Source organism: Rhinolophus sinicus, linkage group LG06, assembly GCF_036562045.2.
Source record: "Rhinolophus sinicus isolate RSC01 linkage group LG06, ASM3656204v1, whole genome shotgun sequence".
Taxonomy (NCBI): domain Eukaryota; kingdom Metazoa; phylum Chordata; class Mammalia; order Chiroptera; family Rhinolophidae; genus Rhinolophus; species Rhinolophus sinicus.
Window position 1 is genome coordinate 88,143,868 of NC_133756.1, and position 22,383 is coordinate 88,166,250.

The 22,383-nt window shown below is 34.4% G+C and overlaps 1 protein-coding gene across 3 annotated transcripts in view; it reads right to left on the reverse strand.

Annotated features, from left to right (window-relative positions):
* Positions 1 to 515: 515 nt before the first annotated feature.
* Positions 516 to 22,383, reverse strand: part of HOATZ (HOATZ cilia and flagella associated protein) — a 38,394-nt gene continuing 16,526 nt past the window's right edge. For all 3 annotated transcript variants that reach the window (XM_019715328.2, XM_074335510.1, XM_074335509.1), the window contains 3 exons: positions 3,407 to 3,466; positions 2,754 to 2,806; positions 516 to 698 (listed from right to left, as the gene is read on the reverse strand). In XM_019715328.2, coding sequence (XP_019570887.1) covers positions 641 to 698; positions 2,754 to 2,806; positions 3,407 to 3,466 — 171 coding nt within the window. In that variant the 3' untranslated portion in view covers positions 516 to 640. The remainder of the gene's footprint in view (positions 699 to 2,753; positions 2,807 to 3,406; positions 3,467 to 22,383) is intronic.

The window sequence follows — 22,383 nt, forward strand, 5'->3', positions numbered from 1 at the left end:
GTTGGACAATGCAGAAGGGAGAAATACTTAACCTTCTTTTTTCCAAAATATACCAAAGGGAATGACCTTTGAAAGTGAGGGAGGTTGGCATTGGTATTACGTACATGTGTGTAAGACATAGGAATGCTAAGCCAGCTATTTACAGACCTAGAAGCAATTCATTTCTGACTTCAGACATGTTCCAGAAACTGAATAAACCAAATTTTGTAATTTTTTTTAATAGTAAGAAGACTTTCAAGTTTTCAGGACTACCCTTTCATCCCTATTTCCTTACTAATTGTTTTTACTGGTGGTCTACAAGTTGGGGTACATAAAGCTCCTATTTCTTGTTTATCTGATATTCATAATATAGATCAAATATAGCAATTCTGGAAATACCCTTAAAATGAAAACAAGATAAACAGGAGTTTAAGAATGTATAAAATGAGAGGTGATTATTGTGTGGCGTCAAATTTAGTAGTACCCAATAAGTAAAATAGACACCAGTATCCAATAACGGGTAAAATTCCTAGAAGTGTTGCATATTTCACTTTTATTTCTTTGCCTATTTTAACTAAGTGGTTCCAATAATCCTGCTATAAGAGCAGGTTGTTTCAAAAGTGAAGATCAGTGAACCATCCTCTACCATGTGTCAATCAAATTAATCCAAGCCTTTGACTTCTTCTTGGTCTTCTTTATCGGACTCTGGAATCACTTTCCTGTTGGCAGTAACATGAATCAGTTCCAAGACACAGAACTCTGTAGTTGTGAACACAATGTAGCATGAAAACAACTTTTGAAAGTTTCCCCAATAAAGATTTACTGTCTTGGATTCTGAATATGCATTAGATTTTGCAACCAAGTGTATAAACTTATACGGAGAAGCAGTCTGTACTGTGGAGTGTGGTTTGAAGGGCATGGGAGAAGACCGCCTAACCCTAAATATAGTTTACTCTCCAAAAAGTCAAACGTGGGAGAGTTCATCATTGGTAATTGATTTCTTTGGATTACCCATTGTTCCTTCTAGTCAGCCTTCTTTATAATGCAAATATTCCTGGGGTGGATAATAAACATATTGCTACTAAAATCTTATTATATACACACTTTCTAGTTCTTTCTTTCTGACAGAAGGGGACCTGGATTGTCTTAAGATCTGTTGGAGAAGGAATGATAAGGGTGTATCTGTGTATGTAGGGGGGTTTGGGGCAGACAGGAAAGAATGGAGGGAGGAAAGAGGGCAAATTAAAGCTTTTACAATTGTGTCTAAAATATTTCAAAATATGAAAAAGTTTATAAATGAATGTGCACTATAAAAACATCATTTCCTAAATTAGCTAATACTCAACTACCTGATCTTTTTGAAATAATTTTTTTTTGTTACAAATATTTTCTGAATTCCTACATGTAGGCAGTGTGCTAGGCACTTTGGTGACCTAGTTTCTCCTGGAGCTTGTGAGTTAAAACCACGTGAAAAGTTAAATAACAACTCAGGAGATAATAAGAATTAAATACTTATAAAATATGGGCAGAAAGAAGTGCCTGGTCAATTGCCAAAAGAAGGATACAGATGGTAACTGTGTAAAAAGCTCAGAGGAAGAAGATCTCATAGTATAATGGGATGAAAGTCAAGGCTTCAGGACAAGAGGAGAGAGAATGGGCAAGCTGATACACAAAAGGAATTAGGTAAGCATTTAAATCATTAAGGACATTATCTGTTCAAGCTGTGAAGTAGTGTTTTACTCTTAGGTGGATCCCCATGCATAACAGCAGAAATATTCTGATCATTCCTATAAAAATATGCACAGAAATCCAAGGCATCCAGACATATCTGTTGATGCTATTCACGTAGCACTCTTCATGCATTGTTTGAATCAGGTAAATGAATCTTTCAGGTGGGCTACTGTTGCTCCACCCTTAGAAGCTATGTCTAATCATCTGCCTAAAAAGTACAAAATTAAGTTACTGAGCATTATGTAGACAATTTAGCCAGGTGATTACATGATTTTTCCATTTTTCTAGAAGTTATTAAAATTAGTATAGACACATTCATTTTTCTTTAATAACATTTGATAAAGGGAGCAAGCCTCTATACTAATGAGATAAGAATAAAAATTCTATTACTTTCTATTTTTTCGTTAAGGTAGTATGCAAATAAATACTTGTCAAATTAATGTTGAGTCAGCCATATGGGTTTTCAGTCATAATACAAAAATGGACAGATTTTTAAAAATTTTATTAGCGGTAGCTGATTAAACTCTTCTAGACCATGTGCCTGGTCCTGTTCTAACATTATTCCAGGGATAAGGCTATTAACCTGTCACTGTGAGGCTAAAGCCTTTGCTACATGAATTTAGATTTAGCAACCTTAGGTATGCCACTGGTGATATCAGAATTGATAATCTAGAAGACCTGCTGATTTGCTAAAGATGGTGTGGCTAGGTGTGGGTAGGGAAGAGGGGAGCTGAGAGGGAGTGATGACAGGTGAATACAATAACCCAGGATGAGAAAGGAGGGAAAGAGAATGTGTCAGAGATTCAAGGTTGATTTACTTTCCTTTTTATACCAACTTGTGCTTGCATATTGCCCAGATATGGAAGTGGGCACACAAATATTAATGTAGACGAAGAGAAGAAAATTTATTCAAGGAAAGAAATCTCTAAAACAGAGGGTGGGTTTTTAGAGGATTTGAGGGTAGGGGACAAAATGAGTAAGAAAAAAGTGCTTCTTTATGGGGGAACTAGAAAGGTGAGAATATTTGACAGAAGTAAACTTACTTTGCTTTGTGTACTTTGGCCTTAGGTTTATAAGGAAGGGAAACCAGTTCTTTCTAAAAGAAACAAAGCAAAAAAATGAAAAAGGAAGTTTTACTTCTTGCACTGACTAAAATTAACTTACTTGAAAAGAACCTGAGGTAAAATTATCACAGAGTTTATACAGATTAGCTTCTTAAATCTGGAGACTGTGGGGGGTCAGAAGTGTCCCAGATTAGGGAATTTGGGGTTCATTCAGGAGAGTGTGTGCTTGTACATTCATAAGTTTACGGGGTGCTATATTGTTTTTATTGTTTGTTCCTCTTCATTTAGCATTTGTTTTTGTATGATCTAAGTAAGATCAATCACTGAAAAACAAATATTAACACTGAAGTAGCTCATGTTAATAAACTACAGATTTATAGTATGTGACAATACGCCCACTGACAGTAACACCTCATTTCTATGCCAGCAGAACTACACATTCTGGAGATATATTTGGTGTTTATAAAGGATTAGAAAATTCTCTGATGTCTATAGCCTGCGCCCTTTTAGTATATAGAAAGCTCTAGACCATGGGTATCTAGATTTAAGGGGTCAATCTATAAAACTTCTGAGAATTTGCCATAGTTCACTGGCCCCAGATAGACTTATCCAAATGCCTCATTATGTCTCACCGAGATCCTTTCTTCTCTTTGTTTTCTTAAGAGTTGAAGAATCTCGTCTCTCCTTGTAGCCTGTTTAAAGGGGGAATAAAAAGTGGGTGAGTCTTTTGATGCATTAATAAAGCTTTGTGTCCATCGAAGGTAGAATTTTTTTTTTTCCATTTTCCTTCTTGTATTTTTTGGCAGAATTAATTTTTTTTTTCCGTGATAGATTTGTACTTTTCATTTGTAACACAATCTAGTTTTTATTCCAAAGGATGCTGCTTTACAATATAATTCAGAAGGTTATTTTTCCTCCCATTTAACAATAACTAACTTTTATTAAGACTTTACTATATGGAATCTGCTAAGGACTTCATATACATTGTATCATTATTTTCTTACAATAACTCAGAAGTCTGACACTACTATTATCCTGTTTTACAGATGAGGAATCGGAAACTTACTAAGGTTAAATAGCTTACCCAACCTATTAAGTGGCAGAGCTGGATTTTATACCAGCTGTATTTGACAATGGAGCCCAAGCTATTGACCGCCACACTAAATTGCCATTAAGTTAGTAGCAAGATACAAAATCAGCAAGCTCAAACAGCATACCACCGCCTAAGTCCACGACAACAGGGCTCTTCTTAGTAGCTTGCATATGGAACACAGCCTTATTCTTTCACCTCTCCTCTGTCTTAGATAACAAATATGCACATTCTGAGGTAAGTTTTCCTAAGTGTAAACAACTAATTTAGTGCAGGCATGAAGATTTATCAAGACATAGACTATATAAAAAGAGGCAAATATAGGAACAAATTTTTTTTTTATAGAATTCAGTTATGTTCAGTTTTGGAGACAGCCAGGCAGAAAATTGTATCTGGAGTAGGTGAGAACAAAAGAAAAACCTAAGAATCTGAAAAATAAAACTTGTAGCTTCAAATGGCCAAATAAAATGAAAGAAGCTCTGTTTAGATTCGGCTAGAAGCAAGAAATAACTGAGAGTAGACATAGATTTGTCATAGCCAGGTAAAAATTCTAAGTCATCCATCCGTCCATTCCAATTTATTGAGCACTGCAATATTTTCCCAGGGCTGCTGTAACAAAGTGTCATAAACTGGGAGGATTAAAGCAACAGATATTTATTATCTTACAGTTCTGGAGGCTAGAAGTACAAAATCAAGGTGTTGGTAGGGCCATGCTCCCTCTGAAATCTGTAGGGGAGAGTCTTTCCTTGCTATCTCCTGGTTTCTGGTGGCTTGCCAGCAATCTGTGGCATTCCTTGGTTTGCAGCTGTATAACTCCAATCTCTGTCTTTGTTGTCACATTGATTTCTTCTTGTGTGTTTCTGTCTTTACATGGCCATCTTATAAGGACACCAGTCTTATTGGATTAGGGGCCCACCCTACTCCAGTATTAACTTCTTAACTAATTAATCTACAATGACTCTGTTTCCAAATAAGATCACATTGTGAGGCACAGGGGGTTAAGACTTCAATATATTTTTCTTTGAAGGACACATTTCAATCTACAGTGAGCACCTACAATTTCACATTACAGTGCAATGGACTGAAAAAACACAATTCCAGCCTGCAAAGTGATTGCAGATTTATGGAGAAAAAGACAAGTAAATGGTTTTAAAGGTGCTACGATGGGGTCAGCATAGAGTGCAATTAGAGAACGGAAGAGTGATCCTAATTCAGACTACAGTACGTACGAGGTGTGATCAAACAATACAATGAATGTTTAAATAAAAAAAAATTACAGTAAAAGACACATTGCCATTAATCCCCCTCAAAATACTTCCCCTCGCTTCAAACACACTTATCCCATTGTTCTTGCCACTTTCTGAAGCAGCTCTGGAAGTCCTCTTTCTTGAGTGTCTTTAGTTGCACTGTCATGGCTGCCTTGATGTCCTGAATCATTTTGACTTTGGGGAAGAGCCAGAAGTCACACGGTGCCAGATCCAGTGAATAAGGTGATCACAACGGGAAGGCTCCATGTCACACATCACTTCTGGTATATGACAATTCTGTCAAATAAAAACATGATGGAGTGTCCTCATCTACCTTATTCACCAGATCTGGCACCGTGCGACTTCTGGCTCTTCCCCAAAGTGAAAATGATTCAGGACACCAAGGCAGCCATGACAGTGCAACTAAAGACACTCAAAAAAGAGGACTTCCAGAACTGCTTCAGAAAGTGGCAAGAACAATGGGATAAGTGTGTTCAAAGCAAGGGGGAATATTTTGAGGGGGATTAATAGCAATGTGTCTTTTACTGCAATAAATTTTATTTAAACATTCACCATTTTTTTTGATCACACCTCATAAGTATCTGTTGGGGGACTCAGAGAAGATGTCCCAGAGGAAGTCATGTCCAAGGTTAGACCTGAAAGTGGTAGTCACCAGATAACAATAAAGACAGAATGGGGAAGAAAGCTTTTGAGGCAGAGGAAACAGGGTGTACAAAACCCTGTTAGAAGGTGCTGCCTTGCTAAGTTATTCTTCAAGATGATTCTTCAGTCCTGATGCCTGTGAGAGAAGCTGCAAACCTCAGGCATGCTCCACTGAGGCACATGAGAGGAAGAGCCCATGCTGGGGGCCAGGAGTGACCAGCAGCGGGGCCAGGTACACCAGTGCCTTGGCTTTGCATCATTCTGTTCAAGTCATATTAATCTTGCCTTTTATGAGCCTACAGAGTTTTTATTTTACTCATTTTGGGACAAGATTTCTACTGTTTACTTGAATATTCACCATCATACATCAGTTAGTGAAAGAAAAAAATTCAAGGTATCTTTAAAACTAAGTTTCACAATATTTGTCAACTTGCTGTGGATTTAAAAAAATTATGTCTGCAGATAAAGACTTGGGATATTTTCAATGTATGTATTCAATGTTAGTTTTGTTTCCAACTTTTCCATTACACATGTAATCAATTAGAATCAATTGCCCCCATACAGTGATTACGTAGCTCTTTACGAGTATGCCTCTATTATGGTACTGATCTTATTTTCCCTGCGTTATCTCATAGTTGCTACCATGTCCCTTTCAGAATCTTATTTATCTTTTTATCCTTCCTTAGAGCTTAGTCGTGCCTTGTATATGATACTCAATGAATTTTTCTTGAATTGAATTGAGTCCTGATGTATAAATGAAATCATTACATTGTCTAATATGCAATCATTAGCCTAAGCAAAAAAAAAAAAAGTTTTATAAAATGAAATTAAACAGGTGTAAGTTTAGTTTTGAAAATCCCCTATCAACAAAACTACATGATTATTTTCTGTGCAACCATTGGGTAGCCATAGGAAGTTGTGTTGTCATAATGCTTGTATAATAATATAAAAATAGACAAATATTTAGTTACAAGATAATTCTAAAATAATAAAATAAAAAATAATTTTTTATTTTTATTTCAGATTCTTTTTTATTATAATGATTTTTAGTGTCTAATCAGTTTCATAATATAATATACATAATATAATGTAATATACCAGAAACAAAGCTTTCAAATATGATTTGATTTTTGCTTCCTGGACATGTTTCCTGGAAATGAATAATAAAACTACTGTAAACAACTGTGTCATCAGAACTAAAACACTGCTGTCTATTCTAAGAAGTCTCTGCTAGGATAACTAAATTCAGTGGTAAGAGAAAATCCTTACAATTTACCTTATTAGTAGGGATAAATAATTGAATTGTTAATTTCAAAACAAAAAAAGAATTTTTATTTCTAATTATAGTGTTTTAGTTGTGTTCATTAGTGGAATTTTATAATATTTTACTCATTTAATATATTAATTTTAAAAATAATACTAAAAGGGGGTCAGAACTCATAGTTACAATATTTTAATATTGGATATTTTCTATACATTTAATTTATATTTATATACTATTCTTGAAAAAGTAAATTATGGAATAAAAATTCATTCCAGGAAATTAGGGTATGATAATTTATAAATTTAGTGTCTCATAGAAGGATAATGAATTTTAGTGTCACTTCTACAATTAAATTGCTTAGTTCTCTACTTTTGGCTATTCAGACCCAAACAACTTGGGGGAAAACATAGATTAATGGAGTCAAATACATTTGGGTTTGAATCCCAATTCTGCCATGTGATTGATGGCAAATAATATGTTAACTATCCCTCCTCGCTCTTCCTTTCTTCCCTCCACCTGTAATCAATAATCAATCCACAGGTTAAAAGTTTGTGATCTAAGGTAAATCTAAGAACCACTTCCCTGAATCTTAGATTTCTCATCTATAAAAAAGATTGTTGTGAAAATTGGAAATCATACAAACGTTGCTTAACCTAATGCATGACATATGGTGCATATTTAATAAATGTAGATATAATATTATGTGGTGACGATGATGATGAGAGAAATTTTTTCTTTCAGTGCTTTCAAATTTTGGAAGAGTGGGAAGAAGAAGAGAACGATGGATAGCTCACCTTCTGTGTACAGGCATGGAGGATTTCTGATGATTCAACCTCTGACCTATGGGTGAGTTGGTGAATAGAGTTGGAAGGAAGAAAGGAGAGATATCTAAGATATTATTTGCCCTGAGTTATGAAGTGCAAATTCCTCTGTCTACAAATTCTCTAGTATATTATAAACTGTCTCCTTAGTTAATCTTCAGGTATAAAAAAACCTTTTAATACACACTAGACTTTAAAAGAAAGGTCCTTTCTTCTTAAGACCTGGTTTGCATATGAAAAATGCATTTCTTCCTTGTATTATTGCTGAAATCTTTTGACTGAAACATTCATCAAAAATAGCATCTGGTAGTGTTTATTTCTCTGATTACTTATCTACATTACCAAAAGAAAATTTCTCTTGACTATAGTATAAAAGCTGAATTATTGAATTTAATCTTAAGAATACCTTAGAGCAGTATTGCATTGATTCCAAAATCAGCTCTTTGCTTAGTTACTTGGCAACCATCCCAGTACTTAGAGAATTTAGAAATCTTGATACCAGTGTGGTATAGTTGTTAAGCACCTTGGCTCCATTGTCAGATAGACCTGGTTCAAACTGTCTTCACTATATTTTAGCTGTGTGACTTTAAATAAGTAAGTCACTTACATGTTTCAGCTTCAGCTTCCTAACTGTAATAGAGATAATTATAATGCTTCTCAGGCAGAATTGTTCTGAGGATTAAAGGAGAATGTGAGTAAAGGACTTATAGTTTACATGCTATGTAGCTAGTTCTCAAAAATATTATTATATAGTGAGAGGAGCAGATGGTCTGGAAGGGAAAAAAAACCATGAAGAAAACAGACTAAGAAGCACTGGGAGAAATACGTTAATTCAAATGTAAATTTAAAAATATATTTATTCTTACCATTGAATATAAATGCAATATATGCTTTTGGCACAAACATCAGAAAATGTGAATAAGAAAGCACATAAAAGGAGATAATATTTCTACAAATCCATTGTTGAATCTTAGTATAAGTTTAAAAATTTAAAACATAAAAACTTTAGAAGAATTAAAGAAGCTGCAAAATAAACAATTTTCTAAGGATTTAAAAATAATGCATCACAGGGAAAAAGGCAGCTAGGGAAGCAGTGGGCTAGTTTAATGATCATACCGGTAATACAAAAAGCATGCTCAGTGATGAAAAGGAAATAGCAGTCCAATTAAAAATAAATGGAGACATGGAGGTACAAATGAACTTAAAGGTGCTTAAAGATAGTTATAAGCCTGGCTTGACAAGGATAAAATGTGTGTTTTGGGGAATAGGGGTATAAAGGGTAGGACAGTTGAATGGTATCATATTGAGGACCTTGACATAAAGATATCTCTGTTTAAACTTAATTTAGTAGAAGATAGGAACTATGTTTCTGATCTCAATATAATTAAATTAGAAATAAAAAATAGATAACTTAAGACTTCTAACATTTGAAAATTAAAGAACATACTTCAAAATAATTCATGAGACAAATTATAAATCAAAGCAGAAATTTAAAAATACTTAAAATGGTATAATAATGAAAATACTATATAGTTTATGAGGTACAATTAAAATAGTAATTTGAGAGATATTCATAGCTATAAATGATTATATTAGAAAAGAGATAAAACAGAAAATTAAGAAACAAGTGAAAAGGGAAAGAAGGTAGAAGGAAAACAACTAACCCAAAATGGAAGAGAGAAGCAATAAAAATCAATAGCTAATAATATAAAACCCCAAAATACAATAGAGGATAATAAAGCCAAATGTTGGTTTTTGGAAAAAGACTTAAAATAGACAACGCTTTGCCATAATTACTTAAGAAAAAAAGATACAAATGGTTAGAAATGAAAAGGGTTATAACTAGAGCGCTGGTAGAGATTAAAAAGATGTTTAAAAAACACTATGAACCCTTTACACCAATAAATTTAAAAATGTAAATGAAACAGACAATTTTCTAGAAAAAAATAACTTACCAAATTATTTCAAGAAATAAAAAACAGACCCATCCCATTTACTCAAACACAAAACCAAAATAAATAAGCAAATCAAACGTATGGCACTTACGTAGATTAAGGCCATATTAATCATTTCAACTAATTTTACTCACCATTTAGCTTATCAACTGTGTTTACTTGGGTCTACTTGCTGTACGATTCACTACTTCTAATAGTGCCTTGGCTTCAGTAAGTTAGTGTCTATACTAGAATCTTTTTCTAGGTTTCCAAGAACTGTTGCAAAGGTTGTGTGTAGTTGAAAATATTCCTTTGACACTTGATTTTTGATAGGGTTCTGGTTGAGAACCACTGATCCAGACCTTCAGAATCATTATGACATTCACTTCTTAATCTACACTTGTAGAGAGAGGCATTATGATAAATTCCATTACTTTTTATTTACCTGCAAGGGTTAAATTAACTTTGCCCACACATTTTTGCTCCATAGTTGAAATTTCAAAATATATCTTCAGTGTTAATTTTTATTTTTGCAGTTCATAAACAAAGAGGATTAAGGGAAAATATCATGAGAGTCTCTTGAACAGTATGAGCAAGTCAATCTTGATCCTGTCTTTAATCAGGATGTGGATACTTGGGTGACCATGCCTTTAGTAATGTACTCATCACCCTTTGAGATTTACCAATTTGGTGAAAACATTTAATCTAATACTAAAGCTTGTTTTGTACCTGCTAAAATTTTATTTTTTCAGTATGGGTGAAAAAAAAGAGGGAACACAGAGAAGATAAAAACAAACTTTAATTGAGTAACTGCTGGATTTCAGGCCTGTGTGAAGGATTACTCATTTAATCTTAACACAGTGAGGTAGATATGATATCATTATTGTTACCTCTTTACAGATAGAAGGATCTCAACCACATAAAAATTAACAGCCTTCCTCAGGGTCACTTAACTATTAACTAACTAGTACCTGGCCTCCCAGTTCTGTTTGACTCCATATGCTTTTTTGGCTATACTGCTTCAAACACATACTAGAGATTTTGGTACACTTACACCTAAACAAAGGCATTGACAGAATAGTTTCTTCATTCAATAGTCATTCTGAAAATGAAGAATTAATTGGGATTAACCATAGTGAAGAAGACAAATACAGTCTCTACTGTCACAGAAAAATTTGTATTCTAGTAGAAAATGTGTGTTATGGAATACACAGTGGCGGTAGCTAATCCAGTTTACAGTCAATTTAGTTCAAAGTTAATTTACTAATTTTATGGTATCATGGAGCACTTTGCAAAAAGTGGTTAAAGGGTAAAGAATAGTCCTCAACAAAATATTAGCAAACTGAAATCAGCAATACATTAAAAAGATCATACACTATGATCAAGTGGGATTTATTTCTGGAATGCATATTTGGTTCACTATTCACTAATCAATTAATGTGATACACCACATAAACAAAATAAAGGATAAAAAATCATATGATCATATCAATAGATGCAGAAAAGCATTTGACAAAATCCAGCATCCATTTATGATAAAAACTGTCAGCAAAGTGGGAATAGAGGGAATATTCCTCAACATAATAAAGGCCATATATATGACAAATCCACAGCTAACATCATACTCCATGGTGAAAAACTAAAAATATTTTCCTTAGGATCAGAAACAAGGCAAGATGTACACTTTCACCACTTTTATTCAGCATAGCATTGGAAGTCCTAGCCACATCAATCAGACAAGAAAAAAATAAAAGTCATCCAAATTGGAAAAGAATAAGTAAAACTGTCTATTTGCAGATGACATGATACTATATAGAGAGAACCCTAAAGATTCCACCAAAAAAACTATAAAAATTGATAAATGAATTCAGTAAAGTAGCAGGGTATTAAATTAATATTCAGAAATCGCTTGCACTTTTATACACCAATAACAAACTATTAGAAAGAGAAATTACGAACACAATCCCATTTACAATTGCATAAAAAAACAAACAACCAAAAAAACCCTAGGAATAAATTTAACCAAGGAGGTGAAAGACTTGTACTCAGAAAACTACAAGACATTGAACAAAGAAATGGAAGAAGATACAAATAACTGGAAGCATATACTGTGCTAATGGATAGGCAGACTTAACATTGTTAAAATGTCCATACTACCCAAAACAATCTATAGATTCAGTGCAATCCTTATCAAAACACCAATGGCATTTTTCACAGAACTAGAACAAAGAACCCTAAAATTTACATGGAATCATAAAAGACTCCAAATAGACAAAGCAATCTTGAGAAAGAAGAACGAAGTTGGAGATATCATGCTACCTGATAGCAAACAATATTACAAGGCTATAGTAGTCAAAACAGCATGTTAATGGTATAAAAACAGACACCTAGATCAATGGAACAGAATAGAGCTCCCAGAAATAAACCCACATCTACTCATATGTGATCAATTAATCAATGACAAAGGAGACAAGAATATATAATGGGATAAAGACAGTCTCTTCAATAAATGGTGTTGGGAAAACTGGACAGATACATACCAAAAAAAAAAAAAAAAGAAACTAGATTACTTTCTTACACCATATACAAGCATAAACTAAAAATAGATTACAGACTTAAATGTAAGATCCAAAACCATAAAACTCCTAGAAGAAAACATAGGCAGTAAACTTTTTGACATTGCTTTTAGTAATATTTCTTTGGATATGTCTCTTCAGGCAAGGAAAACCAAAAGAAAAATAAACAAATGGGACTATATCAAACTAAAAAGTTTTGCACAGCCAAGGAAACCATCAACAAAACAAAAAGACAACCTACTCAATGGGAGAAGATATTTGCCAATGATACATCCAATAGGGGTTAATACCCAAAATATATAAGGAAATTATACAACTTAACACTAAATAAAACACCCAAATAATTCAATTAAAAAGTGGGCAGAGAACAGGAAAAGACATTTCTCCAAAGAAGACATTCAGATGGCCAATAGACATATGAAGAGATGAGATGCTCAACATCATTAATCATCAGAGATATGCAAATTAAAACCACAATGAGATATCAACTCACACCTGTCAGAATGGCTATCATCAATAAATCAATAAACAACAAATGTTAGCGAGGATGTGGAGTAAAGGGAACACATGTGCACTGTTGGTGGTCTTGAAAATTGATGCAGCCATTATGGAAAACAGTCTGGAGGTTCCGCAAAAAAATTGAAAATAGAGCTGTCATATAACCCAGCAATCCCACTTCTGGGTATTTATCTAAAGAAATCCAAAACACTAATTAAAACATGCATCCTTATGTTCACTGCAGCATTGTTTACAATAGCCAAGATATTGAAGCAACTTAAGTGTCCATTGATGGACAAATGAATAAAGAAATATATATATATATATATGAATATTACTTGGCCATGAATAGAATGAAATCTTACCATCTGTGACAACAGGGATGGACCTAGAGTGTATAATGCTAAGTGAAATAAGTCAAACAGAGGAAGACAAATACCATATGATTTCACTTCTATGCAGAATCTAAAAAACAAAATAAATGAACAAACAAAGCAGTAACAAACTTATGGATAGAACAAAGTGATGGTTACCAGATGGGAGGGGGGTTTGGGAGCTGGGTTAAAAAGATGAAAGGATAAGAAGTGCAAATTGGCAGTTACAAAATAGTCATGGGGATGTTAAGTGTGGCATAGGGAATACAGTCAATGACATTGTAATAACTGTGTTTGGTGTCAGATGGGTATTAGACTAGACTAGTACCCACCTGACTAGATTTATTGGGGGGATCATTTTGTAAGTTACATAAATGTCTAACCACTATGCTGTGCACCTGAAACTAATATAATATTGAATGTCAACAGTAACTGAAAACTAAAAAGACATTTTAAAGGGTAAACAATAGTTGAATTATGGTGGTACTTGTAAATTGATGAGCTTTCTATGATCTTATTTAATATAAACTAAATGTTTATGATAGGATTTTTGATTATAAGTTGACTATAAAATGGGAATTACACCCTAAATTTAGAATATTACCTAAACAGAACCAAGGTTCTATGGTTTCACAAAGATTGAGAACATTGTCTAATTTTTTTCTTACGGCTCCAGAATTTAATTTTTAATTCTATGCCATTGATTGGGGGTTAAATGTCCAATAGGATCACTAGGAAATTTTAATTCTTATTCTACACAGAGTCTTAATTCTTCATAGGTTCCATTTCTAGTCTCTGTTTCAAATGCAATCTTGAGGAAGGTGAGAATTACTATTGGCTTAAGGTAAAACTATGTATTCATAAAAACTATCACATTTGAGATTGATTCCAACAGGCAGTATGGACCTTGTAGCTTGTTGATTCTGATAACAGAATGCTTTAACTATGAATTTCCTCTGTGAATTTAATATCATTCCCTGTGTCTATTAATTGAAATCTGCTATGTAGATTCTATAATTTCCATGTAGTAAATTTTGTATATCTACTACAATAAGATACAGAACTGTTGGGTCTTAAATGATCTACTATGCACTTTAAAAGGCAGACTAATAATCACTGAAACGGCTTTCTCCAGCAGTAATCTGAGTTTTAGAAGGTAGACCTAATGCAGTTATCCATGAGAGTTGATGAAAGATACTAGAGGATTATTAATCAGAGGGAGGAAGAAGTCTGACTTGCAGGAAAAAAATGCATATCTAAGCACCTTTCCATACCTACTGGAAATTGCTTGATCCTGGCTCAATTCCCAGCTCTGTCATATGTAATTTTCATTTAAAAAATGACAGCTTACTAAAATGAGAAAAACATATCAGTCATTACATAAGAGGGAGTTGATATATTTTTTTCTTAAATGTAGGTTTCAATAAAATATGAATTTATCTGTTTTGAAGGAGAAAAATGTGTATTTTCTTGGTTATGTTATACATTTTTTTCTTAGTTCTGTTACATATATATTAATGGAAAACCAATAATAATTACCTGAAGAGCATAGCTCTTGTTTTAAAATACTTACACAGAACAAATGCATGAAAGTAAAAGTGTAAGTGATTTTAAAAATTGCTTTAATGCTGTTCTAAAGGAACATTTTTTAAAAATAGCAGTGAGATTTAAATTTTAATGTTGAAAAAATATGAGCATAAATTAAACATTACATTTTAAATTAAATATAGATATTTGAAGGATACTTCTATATATGATTGAATTATATGTTATTGATGATTCAGTCTGCAGTAATTATCAAGGCTTGTCCTTAGCAAACAAATAAATAAGGTTTTCATCATGTTAACGGTTACATAGATATGATGAATGGGTGAAATGGACTGACCTCATTTTTCAGATATATCTTTCCTGTCTTGCCCATTAGGATGTAAGAAGGAGGGGGTGGCAGATTCCCCATTCAGATGACTCCATCTCATCTCTGGCCCATACTTTTCAAGCCCATATATTTATAGGCTTATTTGACAGCTGAAATACGCTTATCTTTGCTTATCTCAAAGGTACCTCAAACTGGATAAATCTAAAATGAACTTTTAACCCCTTCTCCCCTCCAAAAAACCTCAACACCTGACCTTCACATAATGTTCCTTGTTTCAAAAAATGGCACCATCCATCCTGTTAAGCAATCCAGAAAACCAGGAGTTATCTTTGATACCTTGGTATGCCGCACCTTCCATATCCAATGTTACTCAAGTCCTAGCTATTTTACTTCTTAAATACGTCTCACATCTGTCTACTTTTTCCTAATCCAAGCTACCATCACCTCCCAACTGGATGATTGCAATGGCCTCCACTCTGGTTTCCCCACTTTCAATCCATTCTCCATATTAAGTCTCCTGAACTTTTTCAACCAAATCTGATATTGTCATCCTCTGACTTAAAACCCTTCCATGGCTTCTTATTGTCCTTACTATTGCCGAACCTTCACATTACTACACTGCCCATTCAGCTTCTGAAATGAGCTATGCCTTTTCAAAGCACAAGGTTTTTGCATGGCTGTTTGTTCTGCCTGGAATGCTTTCCCTATGCTCCTTCCACCCCCTCCTCCTGGCCTAATTAATGCCCACTTTTCCTTCTAATCTCAGCTTAATCTTTGCAGAAATCCTCCCTGATTCACTTGATTAGATCAATATTGCCCTAGTAAATGTTCGCATGACTTCATGTATAATTCTTTCGTAAATACCTGTCTCTCTGATTAGATTGCAAGTTTCATGTAAGGGCTGAGTTTGTATCTTTAAAACATGTTTTTTGTTGTTCATCATTATACCCCAGTCCCTAGCACAATCTTTTTCCTTTCTGTTTTTACTTATTCAGTTCTCTAAAAATTTATCCTTTATAATGAAAGTTTCAAAATTTAGATATACAGTAGTCCCCCTTTATTTGTGGTTTTGCTTTTCATGGTTTCAGTTACCTTCGGTCAACTTTGGGCCAAAAGTATTAAATGGAAAATCCCAGAAATAAACTGTTCATGAGTTTTAATTGCATCCTGTTCTGAGTGGCATGATGACACCTTGTGCCTTCCCAATCTGTTCCACCTGGGACGTGAATCATCCCTTTGTCTAGTGTACTCATGATGTATACGATACCCTCCCGTTAGTCACTTAGCCATCTTGGTTATCAGGTTGACTGTCATGGTATCACAGTGCTTGTGTTCAAGTAACCCTTATAGTAGCCTAATGCAGTGTCACAATGTTTGCGTCATTCACCTCATTTTAATCCATCACGTAGGCATTGGATCACCTCACCTCATCATCATAAGAAGGATGAGTACAGTACAATAAGATATTTTGAGAGAGAGGTCACATTCACATAACTTTTATTACAGTATATTGATATCATTGTTCTATTTTATTATTAGTTATTGTTGTTAATCTCTAACTGTGCCAAATTTATAAATTACTCTTTATCATAGGTATTTACGTATGCATAGGAAAAAACAGTATAGATAAGGTTCAGACCTATCTGTGGTTTCGGGTGGTGTCTTAGAACACATCTTCCATGGGTAAGAGAGGACTACTGTACTATCCTAAATAACTTCTAAGTTTTTTTGAATAAATTACTGAATTACTATTACAATGAAAAAATATGCCTTTAAAAAAAGTTATTTAACAGAGCTTATCTCAACAATAGAATCAACTGTAAATTGATTTTTGAACAATATTTTTTGGCTTGCCCCCATCCCCCAAATTACCATAGTTTGTCAATTTGTTTGTCTTGTATACCAATGACTCTAAAGTAATTTTCTGGATATGGCACTAGGAAATACACAATTGTTTAGGAATGTGACTGTAGTTTGGGGGAAAGGTATATGCTTCTAGGACTTTTCTTTCTTATGTATAATCAGTCCTCTCTCATACCAAAGTTCTGGTATATGGAATATTGTCTTGTCCCATGTCAATTCTTTGTCTTGTTTCCTTGTACAGTATCCCAGCTACTCTGGGACAGTGGTATTGTCTTATTTTCCACTCATGACCTTGTATCCAAATTCCTATGTCAAGGTTCCTCTTACATGCTGTTGAACCTGGGCACCATGACCTTATATTTCTGTCTTTTGTCTTTTCTTGGTATCACTTCCTTCAAAGAACATACAATGTTCATCTACTGTGACTTTCTTCTGTGACCAACAGACTGTGTTTTCACTCTTGTCTGTTGCTTGCACATCCTTTTGCACAATTGACTACATGTCTGCTTAGTACCTATGAGTCTGTGAAATATGGAGCCCGTGAAAAATGAGGATTGACTATATTACCAACACAGTGGCTTGGGGAACTGTAAAATCTCAAGAGCTAAATAGACAAATGACTGAGTTTTGGTCAACGCTATTTTTGAACTGTCCTCCTATTAAATCAGTACCTCATATGCCATCTAACTTGAGGAACTGGGCTATCATGCAGGATCCTGGCTGAGATTAAGTTAAATCAGCCACCTACTTCTTTGTAAACATTTATTTGGTAAGTTAGAAGATCATCTACTATTTACAAGGCCCTGTGATTATAAAGTCAAAGAAGTCATGATCCTTTTCCTTAAGGAATGCAGAACCTGCAGGAGAAATATACCACAGTACTATATGTCAAGACTATGACAGGGGAATGTACAGGGTCCTAGGGACACAGGAAGGGCCATTTGTATCAGACCGGGGAATAGGTGAGGGTAAGAAAAGACTTGAACGTGACCATTGAATAGCTTTTAAGTACAGGTAGGCATTAGCTAAATGGGAAGAATGGGAGAAAGGCATTTTCAGGTAGAAGAAATGGTACGCTCAATGTCACAGAGGTATGAAACAACTTGGTGGGTTCTTGGAACTACAAGTTGTTCAAAACGGCTATAGTGTGAATTGCACTTAAAGGGGAATGGTGGTAAATGAGGCTGAGGAGGTATAGCAGCAGTCAGACAGTGAAAGACTTTATTATTAAACTATGATTCAACCAATTTTAGTGCAGTCAATTCTCATTTGTGGTAGCTATGGTTTATAAAGTTTCTGTGGCCACTGAATTAGCAAATACTGAACCATTGCTCCTAGGTTCCTGCCTGCCTTTGGTCACATTTCATTGATGGATCAATATATAACTTTGTTTTATGTGTGTTTATCTTTAAAGACACCTTATTTAAAATACATTGTTGATTCATCAATATCGAACTCATGGCCATGAGCTATAACTCATGTCTGAACAAAGCTTATCTAATGTATATATTTTCTCCATAAGGCACATCACAACTTGCTCTTGGTAACATTAGATAGCACTTCAGCACTTGGAGGCTATTTTTTAAACAGCAAAATCATTTTTAAAAAGCTAAAAATGTGGCACTAAATAAACCACAGAAAGGAAATCTGTTCATAGTATCAGAGCTGAAAGAAGACGGCAGAGCATCACTTTGTTCAACCTCAGCTAGAAATGTGTGTTGGGCAACTCAAACTTTTTACTGTTCCGTGAGCATCCAGCAATGACCATGAAAGCACCATGACGATTAATTTGAGGGTTACAGGTAAATTGGAGCTAGTAAGTGAATTTGCAAATATGGAGCCCGTGAAAAATGAGGATTGACTATATTACCAACACAGTGGCTTGGGGAACTGTAAAATCTCAAGAGCTAAATAGACAAATGACTGTATCACTTCAAGGACTGAGGGCATTCTTGACCACACTTCACGTGACTAACATACTTATCATAAAAAAATGATAAAATGATGAAGTAAATATAGATACAGAAATTGTTTAACTTTATTATCTGGCTCCAATATAGCTTGTCCACAGATTTTTCATCTTGCCTTTGAAGAAGCAAAGGGAACAGGTAGTTATGGTTTTGATTTCAGGTATGTCATGATTCTTTTCTGAGTCATTTGATCCGCAGAATAATCCAGTTCTCCAATAAATCCTATTTGATTTGCCCTACTGCTTTTAAGGTGCTTACTAATTGGAAAAATAAGGTTTCAGTAACTGGAATCAAATTGTTAGTTCTGCATTTATTTTAAAAAATACATAATCCTTTTTTTTTTTTTGCTTCATTCTGCATTTAATAGTTTCATTCAACCATGTTTTATAAGCAGATAATCAGTATGGGTCCCTGTCCAATTGCACCTTGGGTTTTAATTTTGTTCTTAAGGTGAATGTGTACAGAAGATAAAGTATACAGATCTTTGGAAAAAAGACAGATGCATCTGGAAGCATGGCCTTATCCAACTCTGGGGCAATGAATTTAGCTATTTGATCCCAAATCTCATTCCTTTTCCCAAGTAAGTTTTCATGGACTGCAGATGTGACTAAAGAGTAAGAGGGGAACCTCATCTGTCAACTGAAAACATTCCCCAAGATTAAATAATGTTTGAAAACAAAGTCGTACTGTAGATGATATAAAAGAGTAATTCATATTTATACAATCTTTTATCATTTACTACCAAAATATTTGCTTCTTACGATGAATGCACAGTCTGCTTTTACGATTATTCCAATTGAATTTTTTGACAAACTAGGGAAAAAAAGAATTTAAATGACTAAGTATCTTTTGTTGGTGAAGGAGAAATCCACCACTTCCTAGCGGTATATGTTTTATGAGCAAAAAGGAACTTTGTTAATATTACAATAGGGCAGGACAGCAAAATTAAAACAAAGCCAGATAACACTGTTACTGAGAAAATTTAGCTTTGTCTGGGAAGCCAGTCCTGATCAATGCTGACACCAAAGAAGATTTTCTTTTCTTTTTTTTTAAAATTTATTGGGGTGACAATTGTTAGTAAAATTACATAGATTTCAGGTGTACAATCTGTATTACATCATCTATAAATCCCATTGTGTGTTCACCACCCAGAGTCAGTTCTCCTTCCATCACCATATATTTGATCCCCCTTACCCTCATCTCCCACCCCCCACCCCCCTTACCCTCTGGTAACCACTAAACTATTGTCTGTGTCTATGAGTTTTTGTTTCTCATTTGTTTGTCTTGTTCTTTTGTTGTTTTTGGTTCATATACCACATACCAGTGAATCATATGGTTCTCTGCTTTTTCTGTCTGACTTATTTCGCTTAGCATTGTACTTTCAAGATCCATCCATGTTGTCACAAATGTTCCTATATCACCTTTCTGACTGCTGAATAGTATTCCATTGTGTATATATACCACAACTTCTTTATCCATTCATCTATCGAAGGACAGTTGTTTCCATATCTTGGCCACCGTAAACAAAGCTGCAATGAACATTGGAGCACACGTGTCTTTATGTATAAATGTTTTCAGATTTTTTGGGTAGATACCCAGGAGAGGGATTGCTGGGTCATATGGCAATTCTATTCGTAATTTTTTGAGGAACCTCCACAATGCCTTCCATAGCGGCTGAACCATTCTGCATTCCCACCAACAGTGTATGAGGGTTCCTTTTTCTCCACAGCCTCTCCAACACTTGTTACCATTTGTCTTGTTGTTGATAGCCATTCTGACTGGGGTGAGGTGATATCTCATTGTGGTTTTGATTTGCATTTCTCTGATGATTAGTGATGTTGAGCATTTTTTCATATGTCTATTTGCCATTTGTATGTCCTCTTTGGAGAAATGTCTCTTCAGGTCGTCTGCCCATTTTTCAATTGGGTTGTTTGTTTTTTTGTTGTTGAGTTTCATGAGTTCCTTGTATATTTTGGATATTAGCCCCTTATCGGAGGCACTGTTTGCAAAAATCTTCTCCCATTCAGTTGGTTGCCTCTTTATTTTGTCGATGGTTTCTTTTGCTGTGCAGAAGCTTTTAAGTTTCATATAGTCCCATTTGTTTATTTTAGCTTTTACTTCCATTGCCTTTGGAGTCAAATTCATAAAATGCTCTTTGAACCCAAGGTCCATAAGTTTAGTACCTATGTTTTCTTCTATGCAGTTTATTGTGTCAGGTCTTATGCTTAAGTCTTTGATCCATTTTGAATTAATTTTGGTACATGGTGACAGATAGCAGTCCAGTTTCATTCTTTTGCACGTGGCTATCCAATTCTCCCAGCACCATTTATTGAAGAGGCTGTCTTTGCTCCATTGTATGTTTTTAGCTTCTTTGTCAAAAATTATCTGTCCATATTTATGTGGTTTTATTTCTGGGTTCTCAATTCTATTCCATTGGTCTATGTTTTCATTTTCCTGCCAATACCATGCTGTTTTGATTATTGTAGCCCCGCAGTACAAGCTAAAGTCAGGGAGTGTGATACCTCCAGTAGTGTTCTTTTTTCTTAAGATTGTTTTGGCCATTCGGGGTCTTTTGTGGTTCCAAACAAATCTGATGATTTTTTGTTCTATTTCTTTAAAAAATGCCATTGGGATTTTGATGGGGATTGCATTAAATCTGTATATTGCTTTGGGTAATATGGCCATTTTAACTATGTTGATTCTTCCAATCCATGAGCACGGAATGTCTTTCCATTTTTTGTGTCTTCTTCAATTTATTTTAAAAATGTCTTATACTTTTCAGCATATAGGTCTTTCACATCCTTGGTAAAGTTTATTCCTAGGTATTTTATTCTTTTTGCTGCAATTGCAAAAGGAATTGTTTTTTGTATTTCTTTTCCTGAGATTTCATTGTTAGTATATAGGAATGCAATGGACTTTTGTACATTGATTTTGTAGCCAGCAACTTTACTGTATTTGTTGATTGTTTCTAATAGCTTTCTGGTGGAGTCTTTAGGGTTTTCTATATATAGCATCATGTCATCCGCAAAGAGTGAGAATTTAACTTCTTCATTCCCAACTTGGATGCCTTTTATTTCTTTCTCTTGCCTGATTGCTCTGGCAAGGACTTCCAATACTATGTTGAAAGCAGAGGTGATAGGGGACAGCCCTGTTGTGTTCCTGAACATAGAGCAAAGGGCTTGAGTTTTTCACCATTAATTTTGAGATTAGCTGAGGGTTTGTCATATATGGCCTTTATTATGTTAAGGTAATTTCCTTCTATACGTATTTTATTAAGTGTTTCAATCATAAATGGATGTTGTATCTTGTCAAATGCTTTTTCTGCATCAGTTGATATAATCATATTATTTTTGTCCATTATTTTGTTTATATGATGTATCACATTGATGGATTTGCAGATGTTGAACCATCCTTGTGCCCCGGAGATGAACCC